The following is a 19,474-nucleotide window of genomic DNA, read 5'->3' as shown; positions in this document are numbered from 1 at the left end:
GAATGAATTAATTTCGTCTTGCGAGGCACCACTGTACAGTGAAGGCACCTGCTTGATCTCAATAGGCAGGCAGTCCAAAGTTGTAGGTGCTTCCACACTAAACGACAGAGTTCTTATGAAAGGGTACCTGTGCGTTGCCCCTGTTTATTTTGGATGAGAAGTTGACGTGAAAGAGATTTTTTAATAAATATCAAAGACGATACGTTTTCATTCTTTTTATTTGAGTTTTTAAAACAGGCTACAAAAACCTCAGTCTATATGTTCCCTTGTAGTTATGTTACGTATAGCAGCCACCCAAGCGAACTGCGTAAAACGGCATCCTTTCAGTTGTTCCATTTTTTCCCCCTCATGTGGGTGCTTGTCATTTCACCAGATTTCTTCCGGGACAATTTCTTTGGGCACATCTTTGCTGGAACTGTTTATATATAAAGGTTTTCTGACCATCCCCATTTTGTAGAAAAGTGCAAACAAACGGGGACATTGTTTTTTTTTATGATGGAATTGAGATTTTGGTTGGTTTTCATTTGCGCCACTATTACTTACTGGCCGGGTGAAGAGGTCTGTTTTAGCTGATCGCAGACTAAATGTGAGCTAGCAGATGATTTGACTCCTAAAAAAGCAATTGCAGTCTTAGGCTGCATAAACAGAAGCTGTGTCCAGATAGCAAGAAATAATAATTCCACTGTCCTTTACTGGTCTTGCTGTATTTTGAGTACAGTGGTACCTTGGTTTATTAACTTAATCCGTTCCGGAAGTCCATTCTTAAACCAAAGCTGTTCTTAAACCAAGGAGCGCTTTCCCTTATGAGGCCTCCCGCCGCCAGTGCCCTTCCACCGTTTGGATTCCATTCTTAGACTGAGGTAAAGTTCACAAACGGGGACACCTACCTCCGGTTTTGCGGAGTTCGCAAACCGAATAGTTCGTAAACAGGGCTGTTCTTAAACCAAGGTACCACTGTACTGCCTCTAGTTCAGAATGCCCTACTTTAAGGACATTGATAGAACTGAACCACCTCTGGTTTTTAATTTCCTTTGTTCTGAAGATCATTATTGATATTCTGGGCTTAGCCGGACTGTATCCCTGTGTTTGTGGATGAGTGGATTTTTGTGTTAGTAAGTTCAGAAGTAAAAGTTGAGTTCAGAAGATCACAGCTTTATTGGGATAACGCTGGGATGTGCCAATTAATACGTTCTGATAATGGAAAATCGTTGCAGGAATGAATTGGAAATTTTGCCTCCACAAAATGTAATTTCCACCCCTCCCTTGCTTCTCTTTCAAGATTCTCCATCGTCAGGGGATGATGAAGAGGAAGATGAAGATGAAGATGACTCTGAAGACGGAGGTAAATATCTGGGGTCTGGGACACATGCAAAGTAATTCTCAAGAATGCTTATACTAGCTAAACTATTAGCATCAATGGGGCTTGGAACTGTTGGAATCATTTGTGCAGATTTTGGGGGGGGGGGGAGATTGGCATATAGGCTCCAGTGATTTCAACCTTTGTTTTACAATATCTAGCACTGAGTCAAAACTTTTCAGTGTTTCAATGTTTTTGCTGTTATCTTTTTGAGTGGTTATGCTACTGCATCAATTTCCTCAATTGTTTTCTAAGGGCAGCAATCCATTCTTCACTAGAGAATTTTTTTTAAAGAGTTTCAGAATTAATCAGGAAGCCCTTTTTTAAAAGATTGGGTGTGTAAACTCTTCTTCTGTTTCTGTGGCTCCCCCATTGCTGTCCTTAAATAGCAACTGAATTGCGGGGGGGGGGGGATTTCCATGCAACATATTGTGTTTGCTTCTACCACTGCCTTAATTTGGAGTCAATATGCGATATTTGTAACAGTGCCAAGGAAGAGTGCTGCCTACTTAAAGAAAATCATGGGAAATACCTGGGAAGGACAGTGGTATTTCAAAACCACTGCATTCAAAGGTAGCAGAACCCTTTAAAATTGAAATCACTAATAATTTTTAAAAGTCTTTTTGTTTTTTCCTATGTATGAACTAGGGTTATTTGGGACAATGGGATGAAGTGCTTTGCACTTCGCACATACCTATGCACTGAATTGGTGCACTGATTATTAACGTGACTTTGCTGACCTCTTTGCTGACTGCTGGGACGTGGGTGGTGCTGTGGGTTAAACCACAGAGCCTAGGGCTTGCCGATCAGAAGGTCGGCGGTTCGAATCCCCACGACAGGGTGAGCTCCCATTCCTCAGTCCCTGCTCCTGCCAACCTAGCAGTTCAAAAGCATATCAAACTGCAAGTAGATAAATAGGTACCGCTCCGGCGGGAAGGTAAACAGCATTTCCGTGCACTGCTCTGGTTCGCCAGAAAAAGAGGGATAAGTATTCTTACTTTAAAGGACCATTATTATGTAACAGGATTTCAGATTTAGCATCTGATCCAGCAAACAAGATTCTCAAACAAGAGACGCACCCTATTTCCTCTCCTACATGATTAACTCCTTTGTGGGTGGCGCTGTGAGTTAAAGAGCCTAGGACTTGCCGATCAGAAGGTCGGCGGTTCGAATCCCCATGACGGGGTGAGCTCCCATTGCTCGGTCCCAGCTCCTGCCCACCTAGCAGTTCAAAAGCACGTCAAAGTGCAAGTAGATAAATAGGTACCGCTCTGGCGGGAAGGTAAACGGCGTTTCCATGTGCTGCTCTGGTTCGCCAGAAGCGGCTTAGTCATGCTGGCCACATGACCCAGAAGCTGTACACCGGCTCCCTCGGCCAATAAAGCAAGATGAGCGCCGCAACCCCAGAGTCGGTCATGACTGGATCTAATGGTCAGGGGCCCCTTTACCTTTACCTATGCTGACTGCTGCCAATCAGTCCATGTGCACTGGCATCCCGTACACCTTCTTGCAAACAGATGAGGTGCTTCTTTTGAGGGGCTTCCTGTGATGGCATTCTGATCACTGGAGGCCCTTGGGAAGAAATTTCTTTAGCGCTTATTGTCTTTTTTTCTGAGATCTTTCTGTTGCGTGTCGAGACCCTGAAGCCACCCCCTCGTTGATGAATAAGACACAAGGACATGGATATTAGGTTAATGGTTATTGGGCAAATTTAGGCCACAACTTTATTGGTTACAGAATGTGAGTGGTATTGGTTTAGGCATTGGAGTTGACCCGACTATATCTGACACCTGCCCGTCACGCAGGGAGTCCCATAAGGGTCAGCCACCGGTAGGGGGAGCCCCGTCGATGCAAACCAACTCAAACTCCCCCTGAGTTCCCGACGGGGTCGTGGCATGGCCCTAGCCCCACCCCGGGCTTCGGACAAGATCCACACCCCCGGATTCCTTTAACAGAATACCCTTAAGCTTGGAGGGGCAGGTGATGGCCACACCTTCCCTCCCCCATCATAAGGTCAACCAATGGCTAACTGCCACACCTTACAAAGTTGTGGTGATTGCTATGAGGTAGGCGAAAACCAAATGGCCCATGCCAGGTTGCCAAGTGGAAAAATTCCTACCAGAACTAATCCAGAATGCGGCAGCTAGACTGGTGACTGGGGGCAGCCGCCGAGACCACATAACACTGGTCTTGAAAGACCTACATTGGCTCCCAGTATGTTTCTGAGCACAATTCAAAGTGTTGATGCAGACCTTTAAAGCCCTAAACGGCCTCGGCCCAGTATACCTGAAGGAGCATCTCCACCCCCATCGTTCTGCTCGGACGCTGAGGTCCAGCGCCGAGGGCCTTCTGGCGGTTCCCTCATTGCAAGAAGCAAAGCTACAGGGAACCAGGCAGAGGCCTTCTCAGTAGTGGCACCTGCCCTGTGGAACGCCCTCCCACCAGATGTCAAAGAGATAAACAACTACCTGACATTCAGAAGACATCTTAAGGCAGCCCTGTTCAGGGACGTTTTTAATGTATGACATATTAGTGTATTTTTGGTCTTGTGGAAGCCGCCCAGAATGGCTGGGGAAACCCAGCCAGATGGGTGGGGTACAAATAATAAGTTGTTGTTATTATTATTATTACTACCAGGCCCCTCAACGGCGACCAACCAAGGTCCATAGCAAAGCCAATGTTGAAACCTGAAAATAGGGAGGGCAGGTGGGAGATTGAGGAGGCGAGCCAAGAGGAAACTCTCCAGCTCGTGTTCCGTTTAAATGGGGCCTGGCCACGCCCCCCAGCCAGCGGATTGGCTGGCTGGAAATGACGTGGCCGGGAACGCCCCCAGAGGAGAGTGGTTGGCCACGTGGTCCACCGCAACTCCTCCCCACAGGGAAGTGGAGTGGATTTGCCCACCTTTCTTGACTTGCTGAGCTCAGAATTTTACTGAGGAGAGAGCTTTCTCATTCATATAGCCTGAGGACCTTAATCCGATGCTAACTTGGCATGGCGTTTGTTTTTCATTTCACTGAGGTCACTTTGGAGCCGTTTCAGTTCTTTCAAGAATTGGGTCTCATCAGCAAGCTTCTCCAAGGCTCAGATAACAACTACCCTATGAAAACAACAACGATTTTGCTGAAACTAAACCTAGCTGTAGCGGTTTGGCTGCTGTTCCACATAATAGATCGCATCACATGCTCGCCAACGGACATGGTGTGTTTCTTCAGTTGCTCTGCTTTGTGTCTACAGTTGCTCCTTACTGGACCCGTCTCGAGATAATGGATAGGAAGCTACTGGCTGTTCCTGCTGCAAACACTGTCCGCTTTCGCTGCCCAGCTGCTGGGAATCCCTCTCCTTCTATACACTGGCTGAAAAATGGCAAAGAATTCAAGGGAGAGCACCGTATTGGGGGCATCAAAGTAAGACGTCAGCGGTCTAAATATCGATTTCGTCCATTCCTTAACCTCCAGCTCTGAAAACCTCCTGGAATTGTTGCACCTGAAGTTTTGCTCACTGAACAATTTTGAAAGGGCAGTTGGATATGGGATATGGGATCACATCATAGATAATTTCCTTTCCAGTCTGTACTTCTTTATAGCCAAACTGCTTTGCAGATTCTCGCCTTGGGTATAATTTTTAGAATGCAAAATGTGATGTGGATACTGTCATAAATTGAATATATTGGTGAGACAGTTGAAGCACATGCACAATGTTGTAGGTATTCCCCCCCACACACACCCCAATGTATTTGGACGAATTATTAGATTCAGGTTGTTCTTGAATCATTCAGCCAGGACACTGAGGTCCAGCACCGAAGGCCTTCTGGCGGTTCCCTCACTGCGAGGTTACAGGGAACCAGGCAGAGGGCCTTCTCGGTAGCGGCACCCGCCCTGTGGAATGCTCTCCCTTCAGATGTCAAGGAAATAAACAACTATGACTTTTAGAAGACATCTGAAGGCAGCCCTGTTTAGAGGAGTTTTTAATCTTTGATGTTTTATTGTGCTTTTAATATTCTGTTGGAGCTGCTCAAAGTGTCTGGGGAAACCCAGCCAGATGGGCAGGTATAAATAAATTATTATTATTATTATTATTATTATTATGTTCCCCAACCCCTAGTTGGAGCCCGTTTACAAATTTCGTGAGAATTTTCCTATGTTGCTGAGCCTAGTCTATGTACAAAAAATACCAGGAAGCATGTCTGCCACTTCGAGAAAACAAAGTACAGTGGTACCTCGCAAGACGAATGCCTCGCAAGACGAAAATCTCGCAAGACGAAAGAGTTTTTTGTTTTTTGAGTTGCTTCGCAAGACGAATTTCCCCATGGGCTTGCTTCGCAAGACGAAAACGTCTTGCGCCTTTTTCTTAAAACCGTCAATGCATTCCTATGGGAAACCGTCAATGCATTTCCTATGGGAAACCGTGCTTCGCAAGACGAAAAATTCACAAGACGAAAAAACTCACAGAACGAATTAATTTCGTCTTGCGAGGCACCACTGTAATACTATTAGCTTGAAACTACCACATTTGCCGTGATTAACATCCTGAGGAATTAAATGAATGCTCATTCCTCAAAAGTTTGTTTGGTTCATGTGAATATTCCCCAATCCCATTTATCGGGCCCTATAAAAGGAGAGTGGGGTTGGGGAGTTTTTTGGGGGGGATTTCAAGATTTGTTTTGGCTGTGATCAAATACTTCTTCCTGACCATTCTGATGTAGGAAATTACTGAAGTTTGAGATTAATTCTCACAACTAGAGCCAGAGCTTTCTCGGCTGTGGCACCAATGTGGTGGAACGCTCTGTCACAAGAGACTAGGGCCCTGCGGGACTTGACATCTTTCCACAGGGCCTGTAAGACAGAGCTGTTCCACCAGGCCTTTGGTCAGGGCGCAGCCTGACCCCCTCCTCTGGCAATCTGCACAGGGTCCTGCTTGCTGGTTGCCATCAATTTGTTTCTGATTGATTTTATGGTGAAAAGTTTTTAGAATGTTGGATTGTTTTTATTGTTGTTAGCCACCCTGAGCCCAGCTTTGGCTGGGGAGGGCGGGGTATAAATAAAAAAATTTATTATTATTATTATTATTATTATTATTATTATTATTAACCTGCTGCAGACTACATATTTAACAACTTAGGAATAGGTTTCTGTCGGGATATTAAACTTTTGATAGAAAGTCTTTAAAATGGGATCAGAGCTGAGATTGATTCGGCTTCCTTGTTGCTTTAGTACTTTTAGCAACCAGGTTCCAAATCTGAATTCCCTTTGCCGTATTTCACTTCACTCTCTTCTGAGATAGATCCTGCAAAGGAGGCTGATTTGTGGTTCTTCTTCATTTCCCCCTCTGCAGTTGCGACATCAGCAGTGGAGCCTCGTCATGGAAAGTGTGGTTCCATCAGATCGAGGCAACTACACCTGTGTGGTGCGGAATAAATATGGCATCATTTGGCATACCTACCAGCTTGATGTTCTTGGTAAGTGTTCTTTCTGCCTTTTTGCACCAGGTGGACGGTGTTACTCAGGTGGCTTGGGGCTGGGGGTGGACGTGATTTAGTTCCTTCCCGCTGGGCTTTCCACTTACTGGCCTAGTAGTCACAAGTCTGCACAACTGCAGCCTCAAGAATTCAAGGGCAGCCCCACATACAGGGCACTGTTGTTGTTCTTGTTTAGTTTTTAGTCGTGTCCGACACTTCGTGATCCCACGGACCAGAGCACACCAGGCACTCCTGTCTTCCACTGCTTCCCGCAGTTTGGTCAAACTCATGCTGGTAGCTTCGAGAACACTGTCCAACCATCTCATCCTCTGTCATCCCCTTCTCCTTCTGCCCTCCATCTTTCCCAACGTCAGGGTCTTTTCCAGGGAGTCTTCTCTTCTCATGAGGTGGCCAAAGTATTGGAGCCTCAGCTTCACGATCTGTCCTTCCAGTGAGCACTCAGGGCTGATTTCCTTCAGAATGGAGAGGTTTGATGTTCTTGCAGTCCATGGGACTCTCAAGAGTCTCCTCCAGCACCATAATTCAAAAGCATCAATTCTTCAGCGATCAGCCTTCTTTATGGTCCAGCTCTCACTTCCATACATCCCTACTGGGAAAACCATAGCTTTGACTATACGGACTTTTGTCGGCAAGGTGATGTCTCTGCTTTTTAAGATGCTGTCTAGGTTTGTCGTTGCTTTTCTCCCAAGAAGCAGGCGTCTTTTAATTTCGTGGCTGCTTTCACCATCTGCAGTGATCATGGAACCCATGAAAGTAAAATCTCTCACTGCCTCCATTTCTTCCCCTTCTATTTGCCAGGAGATGATATGGCCAGTAGCCATGATCTTCGTTTTTTTGATGTTGAGCTTCAGACCATATTTTGCGCTCTCCTCTTTCACCCTCATTAAGAGGTTCTTTAATTCCTTAAAAGGTTCTTTAATTCCATACAGTGCATTACAGTCGTCCAAAGGGACTGGTGCTTGCATATGGCTTATGAGACGTACTCTGACTGCAGAATTTGGATTCCCTTGGGGCTGAATGGCTATTTGTTGATGCTGCCTCCGCAGAGCCCTGTCTTTTGTTATTTCTCTCTTTCTGGCTGTTAGGTTATAGCTATATGTGGCCAAGAGAACTGGGCCTGGAGTCAACATGCAGCAAATGTCAGGGCCCACGGTGCTCAGAGGAACCATTGGGGGGTTAAGCCACCACTACCTTCTTAACTTTTTTCTTTTAGCCCAGAATTCATCAGAGAAGTGTAAAACGAAGTGACTGCAGTCCCTTCTCTCAGTGCTTTTCTGTCAAATGTTGGGTTCAGTGCCATCACCTATCTCTGGCTCCCAAGGATGCTGGCCCTGGAGATAATTATTTTGCCTTGAGAAAAGCCTCCACCGCCCAGTGTTATTTTAAATTACCTTCCTTGTGTGATTCCGCTGAGCATATACCTGTCTTTCTTATGGTCTGAGCTTAGACCAAGACTGTATGCTGCCATGCTAATGTAAAAAGGTAAAGGTAAAGGACCCCTGACAGTTAAGTCCAGTCGCGAATGACTCTGGGATTGCGGCGCTCATCTCGCTTTACTGGCCGAAGGAGCCGGCGTTTGTCCGCAGATAGTTTTTCCGGGTCATGTGGCCAGCATGACTAAGCCGCTTCTGGTGAAACCGGCGCAGCACACGGAAATGCCGTTTACCTTCCCGCCGGAGTGGTACCTATTTATCTACTTGCACTTTGGCGTGCTTTCGAACTGCTAGGTTGGCAGGAGCAGAGACCAAGCAACAGGAGCTCACCCCGTCGCAGGGATTCGAACCGCTGACCTTCTGATCAGCAAGCCCTAGGCTCTGTGGTTTAGACCACAGCGCCACCGCTGATGCTTAATCTGAGATTCTGCACTGTACAGAATAACAAGTCAAAGCACCAACATCATCTTGCCGTAAATCGGTTGCCCTGCAGTTGTTTACAGAGAATCCTTCCTCCAACTGAATTCAAACAGCAGCATTCAAAGGCTTTCCAGAAAAGAACCATTTACCAAAAGAGCAATTTCTATATATCAGGTTCCCAATGAAATACTGGAAAAGAGCCAACTCCTTCCTCCTTCTTTTTCTTCTGCAGAAAGATCACCCCACCGTCCTATTCTCCAGGCAGGATTGCCTGCTAACCAGACTGTGGTGATTGGGAGTGATGTTAAATTCCTGTGCAAAGTGTACAGTGATGCCCAGCCTCACATCCAGTGGCTGAAACATGTGGAGGTCAATGGAAGCAAATATGGACCAGATGGGACTCCATATGTCACTGTCCTAAAGGTTGGTACACAACTACACATCCCCTCTATGGCCATTGCATGCTAGAGTTTGATCTATACTCTTGAGGCACTGCCTCACAGCAGTGAATACTTCTGGAACCCCTTAATTTGGGCATTATTGACGCTAAAGGCACATACCTTAAAAGCAGGCAGAAAGCCATGTATCACTCTCATTTCCACCCAAGTTTGCAGGTACATTCGGGGGGAAATCTTCTGCAAAATCCAAAATATGGTAGGGCTACTACCAGACTTGTGACAAGCTGGTATAGCATAATGGTTAAGAGACTGCAGCTGCGATCCTAATCCCATTTACCTAGAAGTAGGCTGCAATGAATTTAATAGAACTTTCTGAGGAGATATGGTTAGGATTGCATCAGTCAGGAAATCTCTGGTTGAGTCTCGCTCCTGCCATGATCTCGTTAGGTGGTCTTAGGCAAGCCTCAACTCCCAGCATTGACTGTCATGCAACAGAGAAGTTTATGCTAACTTGCCTTACAGGGTCATTGTAAGTATTGCAGCTTGATAACACATGTTGAAAGCTTGAATCACAGACCCATAGAATTGTATGTTTGGGAGGGACACCAGCAGTCATCTAGTCCAAACCCCTACAATGGTAGGAATCACTTGAAAACATGGTCCAAATCAAAAAGAGGGATAATTATTCTTACTTTAAAGGACCGTTATTAGGTAACAGGATTTCAGATTTAGCATCTGATCCAGCAAACAAGAGGCACACCCTATTTCCTCTCCTACATGATTAACTCCTTTGCCAAATAATATACAGGAAAAGTGCATTACGGTGCTTGTCATATTAGGGACGTGGTATGTTTGTATGGAGGGACACGGGTGGCGCTGTGGGTTAAACCACAGAGCCTAGGACTTGCCGATCAGAAGGTCAGCGGTTCGAATCCCCGCGTTGCTCGGTCCCTGCTCCTGCCAACCTAGCAGTTCGAAGTGCAAGTAGATAAATAGGTACCACTCCGGCGGGAAGGTAAACCACGTTTCCGTGTGCTGCTCTGGTTCACCAGAAGCGGCTTAGTCATGCTGGCCACATGACCCGGAAGCTGTACGCCGGCTCCCTCGGCCAATAAAGCAAGATGAGCGCCGCAACCCCAGAGTCGGTCACGACTGGACCTAATGGTCAGGGGTCCCTGTACCTTTACCTTTATGGAGAGTGATGGAATGTAAAAGCACCACTCTATTTCAACATAAAAGATAGGGAGAAATAACAGAATTCATAACCGGCTGTTAAAATTGTATATACTTTGGTCCAGTTGAAGTTTGCAAGCTGTTCTTCAGAAACAGCCCCTCGCAGTGGACATCACGGTAATCCAATCTAGGTGTGACTAGGGCATGGATGATGGAAGCTAGGTCTGTAGGACAGAGTGCAGCTGCCGTACCAGCCAAAACAACCACCCGCCTTTCAATGTCAAGTGGAACCCCCCCCCAAGTTGGAAATTTACTTTTTAAGGAGGAGTGCAAACCCATCCAAAACCTGATTCCAGATTGGAATCCCCAGCTTTGATGTCTATGGCAGATCCATTCCTTGATCCAGTCCAGGATTCCAGAATTATGAGCATAGACTTGTGGACCTACAGAGAGGAACACCAGTCCCTATGTAACTGGGAGCTAGGAAAGGGATCTAAACTAAACTTCTTCATCTAACAAGCATCACTGATGGGGCACTTTTGGTGGCTCCCCACAAACGTTGGCCGTTACTAGCCTTCAGTGAGGCATGGCCTGCCCTGCCAGCAGAGGCTCAGGAGGAATCATTACTGCCATCTTTCAAATAATCTTCCGAAAACTGTGCTGTTTACGCAGGCCTTTACAACATGATTCCCCCTCCTTCCTTAACCAACCAGCATTTACTGATGTTTTTATTGAGGCAGACCTAACCATGATCTTATAAATGGCCTTGATATAGTTCTATGAAAGTGCAAACTATTACCGTATTTTTCACTCTGTAAGACGCACTTTTTCCCTCCTAAAAAGTAAGGCGAAATGTGTGTGCATCTTATGGAGCGAATGCAGGCTGCGCAGCTATCCCAGAAGCCTGAACAGCAAGAGGGATCGCTGTGCAGCGCTCCCTCTCGCTGTTCTAGCTTCTGGCTTAGCCGCGCTCTGTCCCTTCCCCCACCTCCCGGAAAAGCCCCCAAGAGCCGCACTCCCTTTAAAGAGTGCGCGGCTCTTGCTGCCTTTTGCGGGAGGTGGGGGAAGGGACAGAGTGTGCGGCTCTGTCCCTTCCCCCACCTCCCGGAAAAGCCCCCAAGAGCCGCGCTCCCTTTAAAGAGCCGTGCAGAGCGTGTGTGTGGCTCTTGGGGTCTTTTTCCTCAGGGAAAAGCCTGCAAGCGCCGCACACACGCTCCATGCGGCTCTTTAAAGGGAGCGCTGAGCAGAGCCTGGGATGCATACAGGCTCTGCTCAGCACTCCCTTTAAAGAATATTTTTTTCTTGCATTCCCCCTCTAAAGACTAGGTGCGTCTTATGGTCAGGTGCGTCTTATGGAGCGAAAAATACGGTAATACTTCAGCAGATAAATGATAAAAGGCGAGATAATATGGATCCTTAAAACACCCCATAGGCAAGTTATCCACAGGGTGGGGCAGCAGTCTGCCAACTGATCCTGAGATCCCCCTTTAAAAATGATGGGGAAACTGTTCTCCCAAAAAATATGCATGAGGACCGGATGCAGTTTTTATAGCTGGCCATAGCTCCATCTGATTGTGCTTGTGAGCCTTTCTCAGCTTTTCGTGTCCAGCTCTATCAAATCTACATTTCTGACATACCTTTGAGGCATCCAAGCAAGTACTGTTCTTTTGGAAGATCGTGAAGATCTCATGATTGTTACGCAAGCCGAACATCAGGACCTTGGCAGATCACTCAGCAGCCTGGGTGCAAGTGAAGCAGGCAAATTGAACCATTCCCCAGGCCCACAGTGAATCCCAGACACTTGCTGAGTTTCCCCCCCTGCCTAAACCACGACCACGGCCACGGGCTTCTAGCACAGCCTTAACCAACATGGCAACCTCTCTAAATATTTTGGACTACAACTCCCATAAGCCCCAGCCATCACAGAGCTGAATTAAGTCCATCTTGAGGGCCTCCAGGTTCGTGAAGTCTGACCAAGATGGATTCCTTTTCATTCTTCGCTTTAGTCTGTGTGACACAACCCGTGTCTTGGCTAGATTTGGCCAGCTAAGGATATTTGCAAATAACGAGCAAATCAGCATGAAGATGATCCTTCAGGGAGGGGTAGCCAACATTCAGTAATGGGAGCTGGAGAATCATCAGTACAGTGGTACCTCAGGTTACATATGCTTCAGGTTACATACGCTTCAGGTTACAGACTCCGCTAACCCAGAAATGGTGCTTCAGGTTAAGAACTTTGCTTCAGGATGAGAACAGAAATCGTACTCCGGCGGTGGCAGCAGGAGGCCCCATTAGCTAAAGTGGTGCTTCAGGTTAAGAACAGTTTCAGGTTAAGAACAGACCTCCGGAACGAATTAAGTACTTAACCCGAGGTACCACTGTATTGGCTATCCCTGTTTTAACCACTATAACCCTGGTCCCCCAGGTGAACGTGAAAGGAAATCTCCGTTAGTAGCTGCAACACTTACTGGCTTGTCAGGTGCAAGTAAACTCTGAAAACTGCAGGAAATTGAAGGGAGCTCATTTTTAAAAACGAGAACCTTCAGCCGAAGAAAATTTTCAAATGAGCAGCTTCACAAGCTGCTTAAAAAATGAAAGAAAGAAACTCCGGTTTGGGGGGTGGGGACAAAATCAGAGAGTCCCTTTTGGTCAAGTAATGTGTACATGTTTTAAAAAGAGCCAAGAAGCAGAAATTCAGTCCTGTCTAATGTGTGATGCAGAGATATTGTTTGGTTTACTGAAGTTGAGGTTTCTGTCTATTCTGCAGTCTCTGATCAGTGCAAACGCTGAAGCCGATGCTTACCTAAATTTGTCTAAAGTGACAGAACAAGATGAAGGCGAATATCTATGTAGAGCCAACAATTTCGTAGGCAGAGCCGAAAAATCATTTTGGCTCCACATTGACAAATCAAAACCAGGTAAACCCTCGACTCTGTCCCAAAGGCTTAGCAACTGCAAGAATGAGCTGTAACGCTAGTCGTTTTAAAAATTAATATTTTGTAGTCTTTCCTGTGTATGTCATGATGTCACTACTTATATATTAAGATAATAAAATGCTTTTTTAAAAACAAATCAGTTGCAAAGGAAAAATTCCCACATTGATGACTGTCTGACTTTGCTCATTACATCTTTATCGCTTCGAGTTGCATGTTAACGACCTGAACTCTCATAACCTTATTATAATTTGTAGATAGGATTTACCGATTTCATTGTTCGTTGAACTCTAAAAATCTCCTGCACATCAAATTCAGGTATCAGGGAGGAAGAGAAAACTTCCCTGCAGTTAAAACAATGTACAGGCCAGTAACTGAAAGATCTCTGACGGAAACAGAGGCAGACAATTCCTTCTCCAGCTTACCTCAGGAATCTTTCAGTAATTTGGCATGTAAGTGTGATGAAAATCACCAGAAGTGGGGAACGAGTTACAAGTCGCTGGTTTCAAATTTGATGTTTGGGTGGGTTGGGGGAAAATCCTGATCAATTTTACATTTTTAAAAGTTAAGCTCTCTTTCCCCCATGCTTAACTCATTACTCACATTAACTGCATTTTATCCTTGCTCCTTGCCCTTACTTACTCTCTTTCCCTGTCTCCCTGCCCAGCCATACTAACCAAAAGACAGTCATATATATGTGGAGGAAATTTTTTCATTCTTACGCTTTTGCTTGCATGCATTATTAGTGGGACAGAGTAAGAGCCTGGTGAAGGGAACTCCTTGCTTTTTAAACAACTGGTTGTGGTAGGGCATGAGGACAAGCTACTGGCCTCTCAAATATTGTAAATCTGCTTTTGAAATTTGCCTGAGCATCTGTGTTGCCTTCTCTGGAAATTTGGCTTTGGAATCCTGTGGGTTTCCCCCTTCCCCCCTTCCTTCTTTATCTTGTGTATTTTTTTTCTCCCTCCGTAGACAGCAGGTGTTAACAAAACAGATAAGGAGCTAGAAATTCTGTACTTACGCAATGTTACTTTTGAGGACGCTGGGGCATATACTTGTCTTGCTGGGAATTCTATTGGGTTTACACACCATACTGCTTGGCTGACGGTATTACCAGGTACTTCAGCTCTGTCACTTTTTCCCTTTCCTTTCTTAAGGGCCTCGGCGCCCACTTCCGAAATGCCAAATTCTTGAGCGGTAGATGAGTGTTACTCTTATAGCCAGCTTGCGCTGAAGCACACTTCACCTTTTCTGCGATATGTAACTTGTTAACCAAGTTGGCAGCCAATGCTTCGATTTCTCACTCCAGAATGAAGTTGCATCTAAGTGGGCAGGTGCAATGCTCATGGCTCAGTCTCAAAATGGCCGTCATCTATTGAGATGTGATGCACAATTTTACCTCCATAGTACCACCAGTTTGTTTCAGACTATGTGCCGCTCAAGCATTTGACATTTCTGTATCTTGACTTTATGAATTGGGTGGCTTTTAATATCGTTGAATCTGATTAAAAGTGCTTCTTTGCCTAGATTGGGTCTGTATTTAGTTTTGGAGAACACCAAGGCCTTCTGTGTCATAAACCCTCACGGTACGGCCTATAGCATTGACAGTTAATTTCCCATAATGTTCTTGGTGGAGGCTAACTATTGCTGAACAAAATCTCTCATGCTTCCACTGCACAATCACCAGTCTTTCTAATACCTGTAGGCTTCTGTTGGGTGGGAATGTTGAAGCTCTGTTACGAATGAATGCCACATCATGACAACAATTGAGAACATGTGCTCTGTAAATTCATTTTCATTAAATACCTTTATCTGTGCTAGCTCCATAGAGTTTATTGGGTACCATTTCACCCCAGGAGCAGTATATGATTTCTCCAGTAGAGATTCGGCAGGCACAAACAGATCTTTTGAAGACCTTTCCATGTAGATAGGCCTGTGTAACCCTACATTATTATTTTTAATCAACCAGTCATTTCAATTATTTTTTTTTTACTATTTTCATGGTGTTTTAAGTCATATTGCTGTACACCGCCGTATTGTATTGTACGAATTGGCGTTGTATGAATATTTTTATTAGTAAATAATGCTTCATGTCTCTTACCTTGAAAAGCATTTTCTACAAAAACCTATCAGAAACCTTTTATAGACAATTTTATTAAATTCTGTAGATAGTGGTGGTGATTACCTCAGAATCGGGCTCAGTATTCTACCCATTTTATTACTGAGTAATGAAACAGGATCCGTGACAGCATTCCCCCAACCTGATTTCCTCCAGATGTTTGGGACTACAGTTCCCATCAGCCCCTGGCAGCACAGCCACACATTAACTCAGTCCCACATGTGGCAGAGCAGTAGAGTGCTTTTCAATGTCCCAGGACACAATCCTTTATTTTTGCTTAAGCAGACTTGGATAGTCCAATGATCCAGAGCATATGGGAGTTTTAAGTGTATCAGTAATAGAAGTTTTGTTTGTGTGTTAAAAGAGAGGGAGTTGTGGAGAAGGTAGATGCATTTCAATGTGCACTCTGCATATAACAGGCTGAGTTACATATCTTACGGGCCACGTACAAAAACCAGGTATTCCACGGGGTATACTTTCATTAACAAACGGTGTCAAACAAAGAACAAGGCGAAATGAAAATTGTCTTACACAATCAGCCTATGCTTGGTGTTTAAGTCCTAGAAACTCTATAGATTTCCAAGCAAGACTGAAGAAACTGGAGTTTGTTTGAAAAAACAGCCAACCAGCCAACTTTAAGCCCTTCTGTTTTACTTGTGTATCGTTGCAACTGACTCAAATACTAACGCACGACTTAGAGTGCCTTTAGGAAACCCAAACTATCTATTCAAGATTCTTCAGGCATTCAATATGGCTAACTAAAAATACATATTTTAGGGAAATAATGCATGTAAAACACATTTCCCCCCATTATTATTATTATTTTTAATCTATGGCGGGGACAGAACAAATTGCTGCAAAACTGACACAGAAATTAAATTGGTTGATCTGTTCACCCCTGTTAACAACATGACAAACCTTTTGTGGCACGTAGATTCAGAACATTACTTTGAGCACAAAAACATATTTAATTTTGCCACAGTTACCTAGTTCCGCTCAATTGTTTTGTGGCAACTGATTGGAATAATAATAATAATAATAATAATAATAATAATAATAATAATAATAAATTTTATTTATATCCCGCCCTCCCCAGCCAAAGCCAGGCTCAGGGCGGCTAACAACAATAAAATAATACAACATTCTAAAATCATTTCATTATAGAATTAATTCAAATCAAATTGATGGCAACCATTGGGCTAGAGTTCTGTGAGGATTACCAAAGGAGGGGGTCAGGCTGTGCCCTGGCCAAAGGCCTGGTGGAACAGCTCCGTCTTGCAGGCTCTGTGGAAAGATGTCAAGTCCCACAGGGCCCTAGTCTCTTGTGACAGAGCGTTCCACCAGATCGGAGCCACAGCCGAAAAAGCCCTGGCTCTGGTTGAGGCCAGCCTAACCTCTCTGTGGCCTGGGACCTTCAAGATGTTTTTGTTTGAAGACCGTAAGTTCCTCTGTGGGACATACCAGGAGAGGCAGTCCCGTAGGTACGAGGCTCCTAGGCCGTATAGGGCTTTGAAAGACAACTCTTTATCTTTTGGGATGTCACAGGCATTCTGTAGAATATTAGGTGTTTGCACTTGGCCTCTAAGATGCCTACTCTACCACACAAAGCATTGTGCTGGAGAACATACACTTTGCTGGGTGTTTGGGGTGTGTGGTCCAGATTCGCTAGGTATTGTCTGAATTGAATTGCCTGTCTCCCATTCAGATTCCTAACATATCTCTATTACTCTGCAGCGGAAAAGCGAGTTGCCGTGGACGATTCCAGTTCCCTTTATGCAGGCATCCTCAGCTATGGGACTGGCTTTGTTCTTTTCATCTTGGTGGCCGTGGTGGTGGTTATCTATAGAATTAAAAGGCCCTCCAAAAAACCGATTAGCACCACTACTGTTCAGAAAGTCTCCAAGTTCCCACTCAAGAGACAGGTAACAGAAAGTAGATACAAGGTTCCTATTCCTTCCTTATATCTTTCCTTCCCCTTTGCAATCTTCTGTCTAGATCAGAAACTTGCCCTGGTGAGAGCCAGTGTGGTGTAGTGGTTAAGAGCGGTAGTCTTGTAATCTGGGGAACCGGGTTCGCGTCTCCGCTCCTCCACATGCAGCTGCTGGGTGACCTTGGGCCAGTCACACTTCTTTGAAGTCTCTCAGCCCCACTCACCTCACAGAGTGTTTGTTGTGGGGGAGGAAGGGAAAGGAGAATGTTAGCCGCTTTGAGACTCCTTAAAAGGGAGTGAAAGGCGGGATATCAAATCCAAACTCTTCTTCTTCTTCTTTATGTCTCTGGAAGCTCTAAGTGAGATCTTTGAACGCTGTTAGCAGGAAATGGTTTTATCCACCTATTTTATCTTTGTTTTCATGATTTAAAAACAAAACAAGTGTGTAAAATATGGCCTGAAAATCTGGTGGTGATTTAAAATGTTCTGGTTTATAGATCCTGGTTTTCTTTATCTGGTTCTGCTGAGCTCTGACATTTATATAGTGTGTTAAACGGACCTGCTGGCTGAGAAAAAGGCGTAGACCTTTCATGTTGGCATAGTTCTGTGCTAGCAAAAGAGGACACAACTGAACATGATTCTGCCCCAACGATGTAATTTGAATACAGTATTAGCCCTCTTTCTGGTGGGTGCTGTTGTGCATATGAAGTCTTGACCTCCACATTGTGCACATTGTGTAGCAGCAGAACTGGAGGCACAGGGAAGGTCAAGTTCCAGTGGCGCAGGGCTCACCTGGTATGGTAGATGGCAGATCTTGAAGGGGGCAATTTTCCATTTGCTAGACGTTTGTTTCTCCTTTGTTCGAGCTTCAATCATTGCTGCATTAGCTGAGTCAGAAGTGGTGACTTCTCTAACAATGAAGTCTTGAGAAAGCAGAAGTGTGGAGTCTCACTCTTGGGCTATGTGTTTTTCCTATGCACTGGAAATGTTTTCTCAGGTGGGGAGATCTTTAATGGGAAGCAATAGAATCGCCACTGGCAGAGGTAGATGGCTTGAGGAGCAGACCTAGGCTCTGGCAGGCTGATAATGTCCAAGAGTTAGCAGATTCACTCCAGTTAGAAGATGAGACAGATTATATCGCGTGTCTGCATGTTGCAGCTATTTCCCCTGTCAGCTAAACACCGTTGTGGAATTTGGGAGCTGTGCTGATTTAAAACAAAGTATGAGGGACGCAGGTGGCAAGCCTAGGACTTGCCGATCAGAAGGTCGGCAGTTCGAATCCCGCGACGGGGTGAGCTCCCGTTGCTCGGTCCCCGCTCCTGCCAATCTACCAGTTCGAAAGCACGGCAAAAAGTGCAAGTTGATAAATAGGTACCGTTCCAGCAGGAAGGTAAATGGCGTTTCCGTGCGCTGCTCTGGTTCGCCAGAAGCGGCTTAGTCATGCTGGCCACATGACCCGGAAGCTGTACGCTGGCTCCCTCTGCCAATAAAGCGAGATGAGTGCCGCAACCCCAGAGTCGGCCACGACTGGACCTAATGGTCAGGGGTCCCTTTACCTTTACCTTTTTATGAGCTTGACATTTGCATATTAAGAGAGGAAGAACCGTGTGTCCATATTGCAGATTATTGAATGCAGCAAAGATTCTTCAGCTAATGCCCTTTTGCTATTCTCTTTCTATGACCTTATATGATTCCTAATAGAAGCTGTTGGCAATAACACCTCCTTTGCTGTATTCAAGCAGGTATCTTTGGAGTCCAACTCCTCCATGAATTCTAATACTCCTCTAGTCAGGATCACCCGCCTTTCCTCCAGTGATGGACCAATGCTGGCAAACGTCTCAGAGCTTGAGCTGCCTGCTGACCCTAAATGGGAACTGGCAAGGTCTCGGTGAGTAAAATGTAGTTTTGAGCTGGTTGACTCTTATTTAGGTCTTTAATATACCACCTTTCATACAGCATCCCGAGTTACATGCTGACGTCTTTGCTTGTGTGTTTTGCTTCAGCTTGACTCTAGGAAAGCCACTGGGCGAAGGCTGCTTTGGTCAAGTAGTAATGGCGGAAGCAATGGGGATCGATAAAGAGAAACCGAACAAGCCTATCACTGTCGCTGTCAAGATGCTGAAAGGTACTGAGAACAGAGAATGGCAAGAACTAGACGCCCACGTGCCTCTGCTCTCCATATTTTTCCTGATTTTCAGCCCTCCCCTGGGTTCCTCTGCATTAGTTTCTCCCAGG

General features: G+C 45.2%; 1 protein-coding gene across 3 annotated transcripts in view; it reads left to right on the top strand.

Annotated features, from left to right (window-relative positions):
- The window catches only part of FGFR3 (fibroblast growth factor receptor 3), a 62,520-nt gene that overhangs the window by 31,062 nt on the left and 11,984 nt on the right, over positions 1-19,474 (top strand). Inside the window, exons 4-11 of one of the 3 annotated variants that reach the window (XM_083440740.1) lie at positions 1,280-1,342; positions 4,592-4,761; positions 6,689-6,812; positions 8,919-9,109; positions 14,163-14,307; positions 17,044-17,231; positions 18,979-19,127; positions 19,243-19,364. In XM_083440740.1, the coding sequence (XP_083296866.1) occupies positions 1,280-1,342; positions 4,592-4,761; positions 6,689-6,812; positions 8,919-9,109; positions 14,163-14,307; positions 17,044-17,231; positions 18,979-19,127; positions 19,243-19,364 (1,152 nt within the window). Of the gene's footprint in view, positions 1-1,279; positions 1,343-4,591; positions 4,762-6,688; positions 6,813-8,918; positions 9,110-13,024; positions 13,176-14,162; positions 14,308-17,043; positions 17,232-18,978; positions 19,128-19,242; positions 19,365-19,474 lie in introns of all 3 variants that reach the window. The other 2 variants (XM_083440739.1, XM_083440738.1) reach the window with 2 other exon arrangements.

This window comes from Podarcis tiliguerta (assembly GCF_965153285.1).
Source record: "Podarcis tiliguerta genome assembly, chromosome: 5".
Classification (NCBI taxonomy): domain Eukaryota; kingdom Metazoa; phylum Chordata; class Lepidosauria; order Squamata; family Lacertidae; genus Podarcis; species Podarcis tiliguerta.
This window is presented reverse-complemented; position numbering and strand designations above follow the sequence as displayed.